Source organism: Grampus griseus (genome assembly GCF_964374135.1).
Source record: "Grampus griseus genome assembly, chromosome: 14".
In the NCBI taxonomy this organism is placed as follows: Eukaryota; Metazoa; Chordata; class Mammalia; order Artiodactyla; family Delphinidae; genus Grampus; species Grampus griseus.
Window position 1 is genome coordinate 19187895 of NC_139008.1, and position 15650 is coordinate 19203544.

At 50.6% G+C, this 15650-nt stretch overlaps 2 protein-coding genes across 10 annotated transcripts in view; one reads left to right on the plus strand and one right to left on the minus strand.

Moving 5' to 3' along the window:
* Positions 1-3607, plus strand: part of ARHGAP17 (Rho GTPase activating protein 17) — a 90150-nt gene extending 86543 nt beyond the window's left edge. For all 4 annotated transcript variants that reach the window (XM_082669662.1, XM_082669665.1, XM_082669664.1 and 1 more), the window contains one exon: positions 1918-3607. In XM_082669662.1, the coding sequence (XP_082525788.1) occupies positions 1918-2048 (131 nt within the window). In that variant the 3' untranslated portion in view covers positions 2049-3607. The remainder of the gene's footprint in view (positions 1-1917) is intronic.
* A 5926-nt stretch (positions 3608-9533) lies between these two features.
* Positions 9534-15650, minus strand: part of SLC5A11 (solute carrier family 5 member 11) — a gene marked incomplete at both ends in the record, with an annotated part of 41925 nt that continues 35808 nt past the window's right edge. For all 6 annotated transcript variants that reach the window (XM_082671538.1, XM_082671536.1, XM_082671535.1 and 3 more), the window contains 6 exons: positions 9534-9739; positions 10928-11096; positions 11777-11992; positions 12390-12558; positions 14147-14297; positions 14633-14740. In XM_082671538.1, the coding sequence (XP_082527664.1) occupies positions 9534-9739; positions 10928-11096; positions 11777-11992; positions 12390-12558; positions 14147-14297; positions 14633-14740 (1019 nt within the window). The remainder of the gene's footprint in view (positions 9740-10927; positions 11097-11776; positions 11993-12389; positions 12559-14146; positions 14298-14632; positions 14741-15650) is intronic.

The window sequence follows — 15650 nt, forward strand, 5'->3', positions numbered from 1 at the left end:
TAAAAAAATATGGAAGTGCTCCTGCAGGCACTTTCTAAAATAACCTTTATCTCCTTTGTACTAAGATGAGGCAGAGTGTTTAAGACTCAAGCCATCATCTGCTTAGGCACTGTCTTCTCTCCCAGGCCGCTCACCCAAGGGCATACGTCCTCCTGGGGGTGGGGTGGCGGGGGAGACGCCCTCTGCAGATTAAGAACCAGGCTCCAGAGCCCAACCAGTCTGGCTCTGCTCCTCCTCCAGTGCCGGCTGTGTTGGAGAGTTGAGCCTCCCAGAGGCTCCCCTGCTTGTTGGTTTTACAAATATAAGACCTGAATTGTCTGAAATGCCATCCAGCACCTGAACTCTTTGCCACCTTGGCACCTTCATAAATCTAGACGTTTCTCTGGGTTGTGGTGTGTAGGAAACCTCGACAGATGGGCCTTCCAACCCAGGAGTCACTGAGAGTAAAGGGACGTCCCAGGAAGTAAGTGGATCTCGCAGCTCAGAGCTGTGGGCACGTGTAGGATCAGGAACCAGTCTCAAAGCAGTGAGCCTCCCAGGGTGCACCTGCATTTGCCGGCTCTGTCTGTGTGGGTGAGGAGAAGGTGAAACAGAAGTACTGCCGAAAGCAGCTCCCAGCAAGGGCAGACACGGTGTACCTGCACCACAGCAAGTGCAGAAAAGCAGCTCTTAACCATAACAGCGAGACCCCAGCACACCCACCTCCCACTCTCCCTCCCTCTGTGCTCCCTACATGACTAGCCCTAACCTGGCACAGTGAAACTACCACAAATCTGAACGTCTCCCTTCTCTCTTCCACCAGCCCTAAAATCCCTAACAAGGCTCATCATTTGCTAGAACTCACATCTACCAGAGAAACAAATTCTTCAAGACAGAAGGGCCTGTCTCCCCCACTTGGCTGTAGGCTTCATTAAATCTGTGTCTGGCTTGTTCACTGTTGTGTCCTCACCGGTAGAATGTGGGAGGTGCTCAGTAAGTATTTGTTTATGAATGAGGGAATCTGAGGCTCACCGTCTCACTAGGAAGAGGGCTGTGATTGGTTAAGGTGTCTTGTGAGCATGGGAGCGAGGGATGATGGCTTGAGGACCGTGTATTTACTGTCTTGCCGAAGGAGTTCCAGCCAACATAATAAGACGTGAAAAAGGAATTGGAGTTATATAAGTATTGGGTTGGCCAAAAAGTTCGTTTGGGTTTTTCCATGTTACAGAACCCGAACGAACTTTTTGGCCAGCCCGATATTAGAAATAGATGAGAAAATTAGTATTTGTAGGAGATTTGGTGCTACACTCCAGTGCTTGTTCCCCCCTCCCACCCCAGGGACATTTGGCAGTGTCTGGAGACACCTTTTGTCGTCACACTGTGGGAAAGAGAGCTTGTGCCATCGGCATCTAGTGGGTTGAGGGCAGGGATGCTGCCAAACATCCCACAGTGCACAAGACAGCCCCACAGCCCAGAGGGATCCGGCCCCAAGTGTCACTAGTGCCGAGGTTTAGGGCATAGCATTAGTAACAGGAGGACACGCACCAACCTCGGAGGAGGGAACTTTTCCCAGTGACGCTCAGCTATTCCTGCAGCCCAGATGCTGTCAGGAGGTTTCAGTTAATGCGTTAGAGACATTGGTAGGAATAAGGTTTCCTCTCCTCAATCAGCAAGCAAACCCTTCCAGGGTTGCATCTCTGAGGACTGCCGTGCGCTCACAGAAAGGACCACCAGAGCCAGGAGGTGGGGCTGTGCCACGTGGCTGGCTGCCCCTGGGGTATCAAAGGCTTGACTCAACTTCTCAGGGCTGATGGTGCCTCTAGTAAGGGAGTGTGCGTGCATGGGCTGACTCTCAAACTTTCCAGCTTCTCCTCTCCTCGGGTGGCCTCTGGGGTGTTACCATGCACTGATACCATGTCTCCTCGTGTTTTTGTCCAGACGCCAATTCTAGGGTTTCAGAACCGCTTCGCAGCATCTTTCCTGAAACGCATTCAGACTCAGCCAGCAAAGACCTGCCCGGCCGCATTCTGTTGGACATGGACAATGATACAGAAAGTACCGCCCTGTGAAGAAAGCCACCCCCTGCCCTTGACCCCTTCCACCCTGGCGAGTGGAGCAGGGGCAGGCAGACGTTCATCTTTGCAGACCAAACAGCGAGAAGCTTTCAGTGGAGGGGGAAAGAAGGCCTCATCATGCAGGACATGGCCTTCTCACAGCCTGAGGAGAGAGCCGAGGCTGACACTTAAAGCTGAATGACCTGTGTCTTGAAGAAGTTGGCTTTCTTTACATGGGAAAGAATCATGCCAAAAAAAAAAAAAATTTTTTTTTAAAGAAAGAAAATAGAAATACCTACAGTGGAAAGAGTATCATTGCCGAGGCATGTGTAGGAAGCATTTGTCACCGCTATTAATGCAGGCAGCGCCATCAGCAATTTGGAATGAATAAAAAGCAACGCGTTAACTATCTATTTAATAAAGTACATCCATTACGCAAGTCACCTGCTTCCTGCTACTTGGGCTTTCGTTCTTATATATCACAAGGGAGGTTCCTCTTCTTCGGACGTGCTGCAGAATCATTTTGTATGAAGTATGGTCTGTGTCTACCCAACTGCCTCAGAACCACAAGCTTTGGTGGTGACTGCTGGATCCGTCACCTCAGCAAACTGGATTGCCTTGGCCTCGTTGGATTGCCAGAACGTAGACGGAAATGTACTGTTCTCTTTTTTTTTAAACAATGTAATTGCTACTTGATAAGGAGCGAACATTATTCTAGTTTCATGTTTAATTTGAATTAAATATATCCTGTGGTTTATATGAAAACTTCATCATTCTTAGAGGCAAAGCTGTGGATTGTGTGTGCGCATGTTGTCACTTAACTACATAGAATTGGGGATGGGACGTCTGGGGGTCTAGCTGTGAATGTAGAAGTTTGAAAGAGTGGCGAGCAAGGTCACAGCAGTGAGACCAGCCACCAGGTGACCCAGAGACTGCCCGGACTGGCTGTCTCTTAGCGAATGTTCCATGGGCTGGGCTCTTCCTTTGCTCTCACCAGTCCTGACACCCTTTCTTGTCCGGAGACACTTGTCTTGTCTAGAGACACTTAGACCCTTGGAGGCCAACTCGCAGTACTCAGCCCCACAGGCCTAGGGCAGGAGGCAGAGCCATTACGTTCCAGGGGAACATCCTTTTCCAGTGACTGGAAGGCACTTCCGTCCCAGGATTGAAATACTTGGGAAGAGTGGGTGGGGAATTGGAGCAAAGCGAGGCCGACGGGCTGGATGGCTGTTGTGACGATAGCCCTCCCCGTGGCCCAGATTTGGCGTCATCTTTTGGAACACATGCTGCCATGTTGGCTGCCCTGGGCGGCTCCACTGATAGAACTGCTTGCCAGGTGCATCCGTGACCCAGCCCTTGCTCAGAAGCCCCTGGACCTCCTTCCCCTATGAATTGACTTAAGTTTAACTTGAAAAGGGCAATCGCTTTTTCCTCTTAACTCACAGTTTCCTGTGCCCCAAAGTGCTCCCTGCACTTATTAATTACATTGAAAATATGTACCTGTAGACCCATTTTCCCCGGTATCTTAAATTTGTGTTTGCCGAAGGCTCACTCTTTCCTTCCTCATACGCCATCCCTGCTCTTTTTTTATATATATATATAAATTTATTTATTTATTTATTTTTGGCTGTGTTGGGTCTTCGTTGCAGCACGTGGGCTTTCTCTAGTTGCGGGGAGCGGGGGCTACTCTTCGTTGCAGTGCGCGGACTTCTCATTGTGGTGGTTTCTCTTGTTGCGGAGCATGGGCTCTAGGTGTACGGGCTTCAGTAGTTGTGGTGCGTGGGCTCAGTAGTTGTGGCTCTCGGGCCCTAGAGCACAGGCTCAGTAGTTGTGGAGCACGGGCTTAGTTGCTCCGCGGCATGTGGGATCTTCCCGGACCAGGGCTCAAACCCATGTCCCCTGCATTGGCAGGTGGATTCTTAACCACTGCGCCACCAGGGAAGTCCCCATCCCTGTTCTTTTTCTCCGCTCCCCCTCCCCACTGCCCTTAGCTTTAGAACAAACCTTATAGAGAAAGCAAAGATCTCGATGTATGTTGCTCATAAGCGTTGACCCCTTCTTCAAGGAGCCCAGCTGTCCACAGTCAGGCATCTCTGCAGACCTTGGAGATGCTATCTCCAGGATGCCTGAGCTCATACTCAGGAGGGAGCTGGGACGCAGTGCTTGCCGAGGAGACGGCATTGGTGCCTGGGGACATGGAAGGGCCGTGATGAACAAAATGATTCTGAAATACAGCAAACCCTACCCTCATTATTTTAAGAACAGTGTTCCATTTTCACTCTCCTATTGTTTGTAGCAATCTCCCTGCCTCAACAGCTCCGATCTAAAGAAAAAGGAAACCTCCTTGCCCCTGTACATGTGTCAGTGGCTGCTCTCCATCTTCTTGGATGGGCGAGTCATAGTGTGGGACGTGGCGGCTCAGTTGTAATTGCACCGTGGCGGAAGCACCTCCAAGGTGCTGCAGAGATGTGATCAGCCCTGCCAGGGGAGGCGCCACGTCGCTGTCACCTCGCCCTGGCACTACACGCGGGAGAGAGGTAGACAGCTCTGTAATCTAATTCTTTAAATTTACTTCTGTATTTATTTTGGCCTCGCAGCTTGCAGGATCTTAGTTCCCCGACCAGGGTTAGAACCCGGCCCCCCCCTCCCAGTGAAAGTGGAGTCCTAACCCCTGGACCACCAGGGATTTCCCGAGAAGTCTGTAATCCAAACTCATGTGGCCATCCCTGACCATCCAGGAAGGTGCTGGCCTCCAGGAAGATGCTGCTGGGATCTGCCCCTTCAGATTGCTTCCTTCTCTTCTCCAGAGAACAGTTTCTCCTAGAAACTTCAGTCCTGTGTACTCAGGCCTTCTGTTCCTGCTCTCCAACCCACAGCTACACCAGGGTCGGGGACGTGTGCCTCCCACCACACACCCCTTGCAAGCAACACCCACCTAGCCTGATCTTGATCCAGCATTTCGGAGACTGCAGGGGGTCGGGGCATCCCCCTGGCTGCCGTGATTGTGCTGGATTACCTGTGGATTCCCAAGCCTTCAGATGCAATTGGAATGACTGAATCCCTGCACCTCCTTGATGGCCTTGGTTCCCTTGGGGACCCTTGTACCACTCTTGGGGCTCCAGCTCCCAGTGCTGTCCTGAGCCCAGTGAGTCCCGTAAGTGCTCTTACTTGAAAGTCTTAAGACAAACCCTCTTTCTAGGTTCTCTACCTGTGGTCTGTTGCCACCATTCTGCCACCTGCGCCGTGAGCCTGGTGGTGTGTAACCATATTCCGGAGCCTTCGCCCTCTTCTCACAGATGCCACTCTACCATCTCTTTACTCCAGGGTCTCAAGTGGGCTCTATGCCTCATAGTCTAGAGGTCTTGCGCCAGACTGGGCAGCACCCCATTGACAGATATTTCTAGACCAATGGCTTCCACTTTTCTAATATCGTAGTGATGGAGCTGAGGATAAAGAAAGATCTGCTGGCATAGTGAAGCCACTGGCTCCAATGCAACCAAAAGGCAAAAAGTGGTCATGGAAATTCCCTGGTGGCCCAGGGGTTAGGACTCGGTGCTCTCACTTCCAGGACCCGGGTTCAATCCCTGGTCGGGGAACTGAGATTCCACAAGCCATGTGTTGCAGCCAAAAAAAACCCCACACAAACACAAACACATTTATTATCTCATAGTTTCTGTGGGTCAGGAGTCCAGGCACAGCTTAGCTGGGTCCTGTCCTTGGGTCTCACAAGGCTGCAGTCAAGGGTCAGCCAGGGCTGGGGTCCCATCTGGAGGTCCAACTGGGAAAGAACCCACTCCTAAGCTCCCTCAGGATGTTGTCAGAAGTCATGTGTTTATGCTTGTAGGGCCACGAGTTCTGAGGCCCAGGACTTCTTGCCATCATTGAGGGGTTGCCCTCGGCTCCTAGAGGCTGCCTGCAGTCCCTGGTCACATGGGCTTCCCTGGGGAGGCTGCTACTTCGGCAAGCCAGCAAGGACAGCCCCTAGAGTGAGTTTGCTAGCAAGACAGAGTCTGCATGCTGTAATACAATTACAGATGACATCTCATCACCTCTGCCGTATTGTATTGGTTAGAAGTCAGTTGCAGGTTCTGTCCACACTCGAGGGGAGGGGACTATACAAGGGCATGAACAGCAGGAGGTGGGGGTCACTGAGGGTCACCTTGGGGTCTGTCTGCCACACACATCAAAATGTCATTACAAATGACACGTCAGGGTATACTTGAACCAAATATATTTTTGGAAGAACCAAAACAGTTCACCAGGGTTCTGTTTCTACCCTCTATATTTGTATTTGAATTCAGTTTTCATACACATCAATAAATGCTATTTGATGACCAACATTTTTTTTCACATCATTTCATGGTAGAAACAGCACTCTTGCTTTCATACAAGGATGCTTAGAATTGAAGCCACGGCTTCTAAATAATTCTGTGTCTCCTCCGGGGGATACTGGCCTAGACCCTGGGGAGCCAACCTGAAGCATGCAACTGTGGCCTCGGCCCCCAGGAAGCTTGCAAACGAATACCCAGGAAACAGAGACTGCGGAGTGGGGGAGCCGTGGAAGTATGTGGGAGGAAGGCCCATCTTGGTGGAGAAAGGAGGGGGGAGGGGGGCCCTCCAGAAGCTAGGAATGGCTCGTGAGGTGAGCGACAGCATGGAATTAGAGGGGGAAGCGGGCAACGGGCAAGGAGTGAGGCTGGTGAGGGAAGCAGGAGCTGGAGTGTGAAGATCCTTATAACTCATGTTTGGAGTCATCAAGGGGAGCTGCAGACACAGGAGGGGAGTGACTGTCGGATTTGTACTTTAGGTCCCCGTGGCTGCGATGCAGAAAGTGGACTGAAGCGGGGGCAAGGTAGCAGCAGGACACCCCCGAGAGAGGAGCCAGTGGGGCCCTGATAAGGCAGAGGCAGCGGTTCCACGAGCACAAGGTTAGGGAGACAGAGCCAGCGTGACGTGGTGACTGATGTGGGCCTTTCCCAAAGATGAGAGTGGGTCCTATGGGCAGCCCTAGAGACCATCGTCTGTGGTCAAGGAGGGTTTGGAAGTTGCACAGTTTCTAAAGGGCAGAGGATGGGTGATGGGTCAGCCATTCAGTCACCTCCACGAGCTCAGACCTCAAGGACTGACCTGATGCAGGAACAGTGGGTGTTCCCGGGCAGGGGTGGGCAGCCAGGCCAGGGAGGGGGTGTGGCTGGAGGATATGAGACAAGGAGCCAGACAGCTGTGTTCTGGAGGTCATCCATTCACCAGGCTGTGCTAGGCATCAGTGTAAGCCATGCCTTCTGCCCTCGTGGAACTTTCTCTCTAGTTGGAAAGATGCTTAAGCAATCAATAATAAAGTGTGATACCTGCTTTGAAGATGCATGTCGTAGTGGGTGTGGGATGACCGAGGAAGTCTTCCTAGAAGAAGTGATGTTTAAGCAGTGACTAGAATAAGAGGTAGCCAGGAGAGGAAGGGGGGGATCGTTTAGGCGGAGGGAAGAGCAGAAGCAAAGACCTACTTACTGGATGGATATTTATGGGGCCCACTGGGTGTCAGCCACTGTGTTAGGCCCACAGGTGGGACAGCATGAGTGTGGTCTGACCCTAGACTGAAGGGAGAGCAGTCAGAGTCAAAGCTGAGAAGAGGCCTGGCTGTCAGGGGTCTGGAAATTCCCATCCAGGTGTGTGGACCTGATCCTGGGAGCAAGCAGAGGAGTGGCTTGATCAGATTTGCTCTCTCTGCCGGGAGCTGGAGAATGTGCAAGATTAGAGGCAGGAAGGCCAGTCGGGACACTGGTGGCAGCGATCCAGGGGAGAGGTGGCAGTGGCCTAAGCTACCCCAGTGACAACTCCCACCAAAACGCACTTCTGACCACAACCTGTGGCAGCAGAGGTCTCGGCGTGGCAGGGGGCTGGGGGGCAGGCCTGGCTGAGGGGCAATTTGGCGAAGCCGTCTGGGCCTCCCACTCCCCTCCTTTGGCCCTTGAGAGGGTCACTCAGCCTCCCCTTGAGCCCACTTGCCCCAGACAGAAGCTCAGCCTCTTGCGGAGCCAGTGACAGGGTCTGGATAGCAGCCACATTAGCAAACAGCTCTCCGTAGGGGCCCTTTCCTGGGGGGGCCAAGGGGCCTTTGTCCAAGCCACAGCTGTCATCTGGATCCACGTGGAAAAGCCAGGCCTCTGACTAGGATAGGTGTCGAGCTAACGCCTTTACCTTTGGACAAGGCTGGTCCAGGTGTTGAAGGCATCGAGTAGGAACTCAAAAGATGTCATGAGTGACTGCATGAGCCAGTGACCCCTCAGCCCCAGGGCTTCCTGTCCGTGCTCCTTGGAAACTGGGCTTCCTTGAGAAACTACTCATTCTCCAGTTGCTAAGCCAGTGAGTGGTTCTAACCCATCCCGCCCCCCAGCCCCGTTAACCCCAGGACTAGGGTACTATCTCATGGCCCTGGGCCGCCCCAGTTGGTCTCAGGGCTAACTGACTCTGTTGGCTGTCCCGCCCCTGCTCTTAGCTGTGCGTGTGGCACACACGGCCCCTACAGGTCATCCCATCAGACCCCACTGGGGCCCAGAAGAGAGTCATTAGGATGCCTGACTCTCCACAGAACAGGGGTGGCTGTTCTTCAGGTCAAAAGCCCTATTACCCGTCGTCCAATAACGATTTATTGTGGAGTTGCCCATCCTGGCCACTTGTTTTAGGGAAGCATCATTGTGGAGAATCAAGCAAAGAAACCCAGGCTAAGGCAGAGCTTGGGACGTGCACACAATTCCCTCATTTTTTTATGGCACAAGGTTCCAGGGCACCAACTCAGGTCTATTTCCCAGACATCATAGTGAGGGGCAAGTTTCACAATGAGAAAGCCTTTGGGCACCAACTATTCCTTCACCCAAAGCCAGCAACAGTGAAAGGCGGGAGATAGCATGCAGGTCCCATTCCCTGTGCTTGGAAGGTGAGCTGGAGAGAGTTCAAGCGCTAACAGTCAGCCCAGGGGATGTGGCTACCGGGGGGCTGGGCATCTCTTCGCTTGTCCAACCCTTTGAATTTGGCTACTGATGTTACATGACGGACAGGAAGAGTGAATAACTGGCCTTTTGAGACAAAGAAGCCTTTATGCCTCTTTCTTTTTCCAGCTTCTAGCCTTCATTCCTTTTTTTTTTTTTTTTCGGTACGCGGGCCTCTCACTGCTGTGGCCTCTCCCGTTGTGGAGGACAGGCTCCGGACGCACAGGCCCAGCGGCCATGGCTCACGGGCCCAGCCGCTCTGCGGCACGTGGGATCTTCCCGGACCGGGGCACGAACCCGCGTCCCCTGCATCGGCAGGCGGACTCTCAACCACTGCACCACCAGGGAAGCCCCTTTAAGAAGAACAGGACTAACTAAATGTCATGTTGAAAGTGGCCCATAGACACCTTTGAAGCCTGGTGGTAAACAAACAAGGCTTTATTATTTTTTTCCTTCATTAAAAAATTGGGGCATTGATAGCAAACTGAGAGCTTGGATCCCTGGGTTCACCCCCATGTTAAGCAAAGTATCCCCAGAGAAAGATGGCACAGCTGACGCAGATGATGAGGTTGACGTCCAGAAGGGTTTTCACCAAGGGGTTTTCATCCAGGGAAACTATGACAGGGTCTGTTCTGCTCGGCATCTCCTCCTTGCCCTTGTTCTCCAGCCCACAGAGCCACAAGATGGCTTTCACCACTTTGGACTGCTTTTTGGTCATGTCACCTAAAAAGAACCCAGCAAATAAGGGTCATAAGGATGGGCTGTGTCTCCCAGGCAAGAGAGAAGAGAGACCGGGTGTGTCCCACACACTGTGATAAATACTTTATGTTCCTTTTCTGGAAGGTATTCATTAAGACTTTGATTCTGGAAGACTCTTTAGTTCTAGCCGATTGGTATTTTGAGACTTTTCACCATCTTCAGGTGCAGAATTTCAGATGAAAAGACAGAGACTCAGCCTAACTTGAGCAAAGCACACAGCTGGTTAGCAGAGGCAAAGGTGGGTTTAGGACCTTTTCTATCTGACTTCCTCCCTGTATTGCATCGCCTGCCAGGAGGCTGAAGAGAGATGTGCACTCTTGCAGGGAACTCTCTTTCCCCATTCAGAGCTGGGTCTGCAAAATCAGCTGCGGGTGGAGCCAGGCGGGTGACGTGTGGGAGTCAGGGGAGCTGATTTTCTTATTAAACACGTCACCTCTACCAAGAAAGATTCTCTCATCTTTCTTGAAACACGTGGCCTTCTGGATCTATCCTTGAGTTTCCCATGGGAGGATGACATGGGTTCATATCCACAATTATTATTTTTTTTAAAGCCATGTATGATGATTAATGACAACCACAGCCTTGCGTCATGGAGACAGTAGGGACTGGTGGGGACCCTGGCTAACTGTATATTCCAGGTCTAAGGAACAGCTGCTTTGCAGCTCCAGACAACTTTTGCCATGCAGACATATGGGCTCCATGTTGCCAGATGTTCCAGTTTTTCAAGAGAAGATGGAAATCTGGAATTTTATGTGAAATCTCACAATTTTTAAATGTTAACTCACATTTTATTAAAAGAGTAGGTGAGCTAAAGGAAAATATGCCTGCAAGCTGCCAGTTTTAAAACCAGTCATTTAAAGAATGCCAGCAGTACCCCAGCCTACCACATGGGGTTTTGGGAGGATCAAATGAACCATGTTTTAGTAGGCACTCAACAAACACTGGCTCTAATTTTCCACCTGAGGCATCTGTTGAAAGTTACTAACCCTTCCAGTGGCCAGAGAGTGAGGGAGGACCAGACCCTGGGAGTCAGGCGATGCTAAAATTCCAAGTGTGCCCATTTTCTGGCTTGTGATTTGGTAGAAAAATTTCCCCTTAATTATATGATGCTTCTAGAGGTTCCTACTGTAACTGAAGAGCAAAGCAACTCACAGCTGTGGTTTTGGGGCATGTTTTCTTGGACAATCTCGAACTGAACGTTGGTTCTGCTGGCCTCTGGTGTCCTGTTCTGAGAGAGGGTAAGAGGCGGGGGAGTTGCTGGCGACACCTGTTCCTTCTGAACCATGGGGTCACGGCGAGTAAACCAGGTCAAGCGACTGACCTATGGAGCAGAGATGAACTGTGAGATGGGGTGGAGCGGTGACTTTCATCCCTTTCTCCCACCGCCTTCCAACCCCAGGCTTAGCCTTCACACCCGAGTCTCTCCCAGTCTTGCCCTCTCACTCCACCCTCCAGAAAGCTTCAGCTCCCAGCGCTCTTCAGAATCAATGGACATTTCCCCCACTCAGTCCCCCATCTTTCTTGAACAGCCCTAATTCTCCAGTGGGGATCTCACCCTTCCTCATTCTAGTCCCCAGAGCTTAACCCTAGCCCGTGAGTGTGGGGGGAACCCTGTGATCAGCATGGAGCTCATCCATGTCTCTGGCCACGGGGAGCAAGTTGGTTCATGGGTGATCATGTGTCTTGAGCTGACTCCATCAACGGGCATCAGGAACTTCACTGGAAATGCTGGGACAAAAACGCTTATGCTTTTGCTTAATGAGAATAAGAGAGGATGTATCCCTAAAAGCTGCTGGGCCCACAAGGGGCCTGAGAACAGAAGGAGAGGTGAGAGATGAATTCTGATGGTCTTTTCAGTATCCTGAAATCAAGTTCTTCCCAAGACCCAGCCCTGGACTTTTCAGCTTTTTGAACCATCAGTCCTCTTCACTGAAGTCAATTGGGTTTTCTGTCACTAGCAGTGAAGGGTCTCAACGGATACAGTGTCAACCCCAAAAGTACCATCTCCTTGGAGGGCGGCTCTGTGAACCAGCTTACGACGGACACAGTGATCAGGGTGACGGAGGACAGAATCATGGAGAAGTAGAGGTAGTGGACATCCTTTACCACAGCTGGCCGCTCATCTGGCTGGTCACACCGAGGCTGCACGTAAATGAAGTCCAGGACCAGACGAACCAAGCCTAGGAGAAGGCCCAAGATGAGACCGAAGAAGGCGCCCTGTGAATCAGAGCAAGGCCATCTTAGACACGGGCAGGGCTGTGGGGCGTCCGGCACAGGCCTCCGGAAACCTTGGCAAACCCCCTCGAGAGCGTGGCTTTCTAGCGACGGTCACAGCAGGGGTCAGTGATTCGAAAAGGGCTGGTGATACTTATCTGTTTATCTTTTACATAGAATTAATCAATGACATATAATTCCCTGTTAATTCAGCTTCCCTGTTTAAGGACAAAAGGCATCAAAATAGAACCCTCGTTGCTTTTCTTCAAAAGCCAGCTAACACCCTCCCTGTATCTTCCCGCACAGAACTCATCCTCCCTAATGACACCTGATATCCTCATGTCCCTCTCCAGTCCCCTTCTCTCCCATCCGACGGGCTGAAGGGCTGATCCAGGGCTACCTTTTCGTTGGTCCGCTTCCAGAAACATCCCATGATGAAGACCACAGCCACGGGAGGCTGCAGGTAGGAGCTGATGGACTGGATGTAGCTGAAGAGTTGGCCGCCCTGGCTGGCCTGGACCACAGGGATCCAGAGGATGGAGACCGACACCAGCAGCAACACAAACACCCTGGTGCCGGACGGAGAGAGACCCCCCCGCATTAGTGTTTTATCTCCCCTGAACGCTTCTCTCTCTTTTTTATAGCTTTTCGGAGGTAGAATTTATACGCCATAAGATTCACCCATTGTAAGTGTGCAATGCAGTAACTTTTAGTAAATTTATAGTGGTGCAACCAACACCACAATCAAGTTTTAGAACTTCCATCACTCCGAAAAGTCCCCCCATGCCCATTTACAACTTATTCTTGTTCCCACCCTAAATAAGCACTTATCTACTTCTGTCTCTACAGGTTTGCCTTTTCTGGACATTTCAAGTAAATGGTATCATACAATATGTGGTCTTTTGCAGTTGGCTTCTTTCACTTAGCATGTCTTAGCACGAGGTTCATCACATATCATGTATCAATATTTCATTCCTTTTTATTGTTGAAAAATATTCCATTGAGTGGATACGCCATTGTATACCATTGTCTATCCTTCACCCATCAGTGGACATTTGGATTGTTTCTACTTTTTGGCTATTGTAAAAAATGCTGCTATGAACATTTGTATACAAGTCTTTGTACAGCCAGATGGTTTTACTTCTAGGGATGCAATTGCTGGGTCACATGGTAAGTTTATACTTAGCTTTTTAAGAAAATACCAAACTGCTTTTGAACAGTTGAACCATTTTACATCCCCACATGCAATGCACAAGAGTTCCAACTTCTCTGCCTTCCTGTCTGCCTTTTTGATTATAGCCACTCTAGTGGGTGTGTAGCGGTATCCTGCAGGAACTTTCTAGACTACCATCTTGCTTTTTAGATTATTCTAGATGACAAGTCCTTTGTCAGATATATGGCTTGCAAATATTTTCTCCCGATCTGTGGCTTGTCGTCTCATCTTCTTAATGGTGTCTTTTGAAGAAAAAATGTTTTGGGTTTTGATGAAGTCTAATTTCTTTTTCTTTTTTTTTAATGGATTATGCTTTTGATGTCATACCTCTCCCTAACCCAAGGATGAGACAGCCCTTAGCTACACCTTCTTAAGGGGCAGAGTCCCAAGATGCTTATTAGCATATATTTTACATAAAATGTACATGCCACTCACTTCGGTCATTTTCATCCCCCCCATTAGATATCAGGACTTTGCACAAGACTTGTTAGAGAAACCTTGCCCCCAACCCCCAGAACACCCTTCTCCCTTTTACCTGGCTAACTCCTATTCACCCCTCAGGTCCCAGTCCAAGTTGAAGACTTTTCCTCTGACTCCCTAGGTGTCCTGGCTCCTCCATCATAACATTCACTGTGGTTATAACTACCTGTTTACTTATCCTTTTCTTCTCCTAGCTCCACAAAGGCAAAACTGAGTCTTTTCTTTTCACTGCTCTATGCCCGGCACCTGGCACGTAGTAGGTGCTCACTGAATAGCTCTTGAATGAATGAACGCCTTACTCATCCACGGAGCCCTGATGTACTTCACCTTTGCCATCAGAGGAGGCTGAGACAGCCTGGAGAAGTCGAAGGCTGGACTTTCCCTCTGGGTGGCTCAGCTTTCTCCTCCCTGGGTTATCTGGACTTTTCACACCCCTGCCTGGCGCCAGCCCAGTAAGACTTTACCTGCCCACAATCATGAGCTCCTTCTCAGATGCCCGAGGCCGGAGATGATTCCAGAGGTCCATGGTGAAGATGGTGCTGGCACTGTTAAAGATGGAGGTGAGGGAGGACATGAGCGCTGCCACCATCACAGCCATCATGAGCCCGCGGAGCCCTGGGGGCAGAAGGGAGGTCTTTGGGCCTCAGGCTTTTTCTGCCTTCACCGCTGACCCCATTTCCCAGGCCCATAGCCAGCTGGTCCCGAGAGGTTCAACTCGGAGGAGGCGGAACTCAGGGGTGGGAGCCAACAGGAGGGACTCGGGGAGGGGGGCAGAGACCCCTGCGTAGCCAGGGCCGGAGCTTTATTTGGGCGCTTAGTTCCTCAGCCCAGAGCCCATTCTTTCCCACAGCCCTCCCATCTTGCCCCCCTCCTCAGATCAGAGCCCAAGCCAATGTCCTCCTTTCTGGGTGCCCCGGGGGGACTCAACTGAGGGGTGAAGGGACCATTACCTGTAGGCAGGAGTTCCAGCACAAGTTTGGGATACGCGATGTCAGAGCAGCCGGCGGGGTTGCTACAGACCTTCTGGCAGATTTCTGGGTCTGCACAAGCCACTTGGTCTATGGAGGAAACAAGCCCAGAGCTAAGCAGACGGACCCTCAGAGGCCCAGGCCCGGCCCAAACACGGCCTGGCGCAGGCCAGCACCAGGAGACAGGGCTACTGTATATAAGCGTACAGTCCAGTGAAATAAAAAGGAGCCTAGACTTAATAATCCATGGCCTTGTTACTTAACCATTCTGGACCTCAGTTGCCGTATCTGCAAAACTGGGACAGTAACAGAACTCTACTTCCTAAGATTATAGTGAGGATTAAATGAAATGATATACATTACACACTCAGCACAGAGTCTGGGACACAGGAAGTGCTGAATACTTTTCAGCTGTACTATTATAACCCAAAAAAAGCCGAGACACCTCACGGCCAGTCTCAGCACAGTGCCCTACATCAGGCTCCCTAAGCCCCCCAAAAGGACACGAGCAATTTACATCTTTACCTAAGTTCATCGGAAGTGCAAAGGAGAATGCCCTCACTTGACACATGGCAAATATTTTAAAAGTTCCTCTTTTCCCCATCTCCTTCTCAACAGTATACATAGTTGAACAGCTGTTCCTCATTTTAGACTCATAAGAACCCAACCAGGCTCTGAATTTCTCTCTCCTCCTCTCTCTCCATTTCTGTATCAATTCTTTTCTCTCCTGAACAGCATTTTGATTTTCTAGTGTAAATCCATCCGGACTTCCTGGCACCTCTAGTTCTTCATCTCTGTCATGATGAACACACGCCAAGCTTAGAAGCATAGGCCTCCTGCTTGGAAGACAGAAGAAGAGATTTAAAAATTATACGAGTGTGTGGCGCAGAGTAGATGCTCGATACATTTTTCTTGGAGAGAGACTAGCTATCTCATTATTAGTGTAATCTTTACAGAGGGGAAGGGACCTGGTTATAATCACCCAGCAAGGTCATGTCGG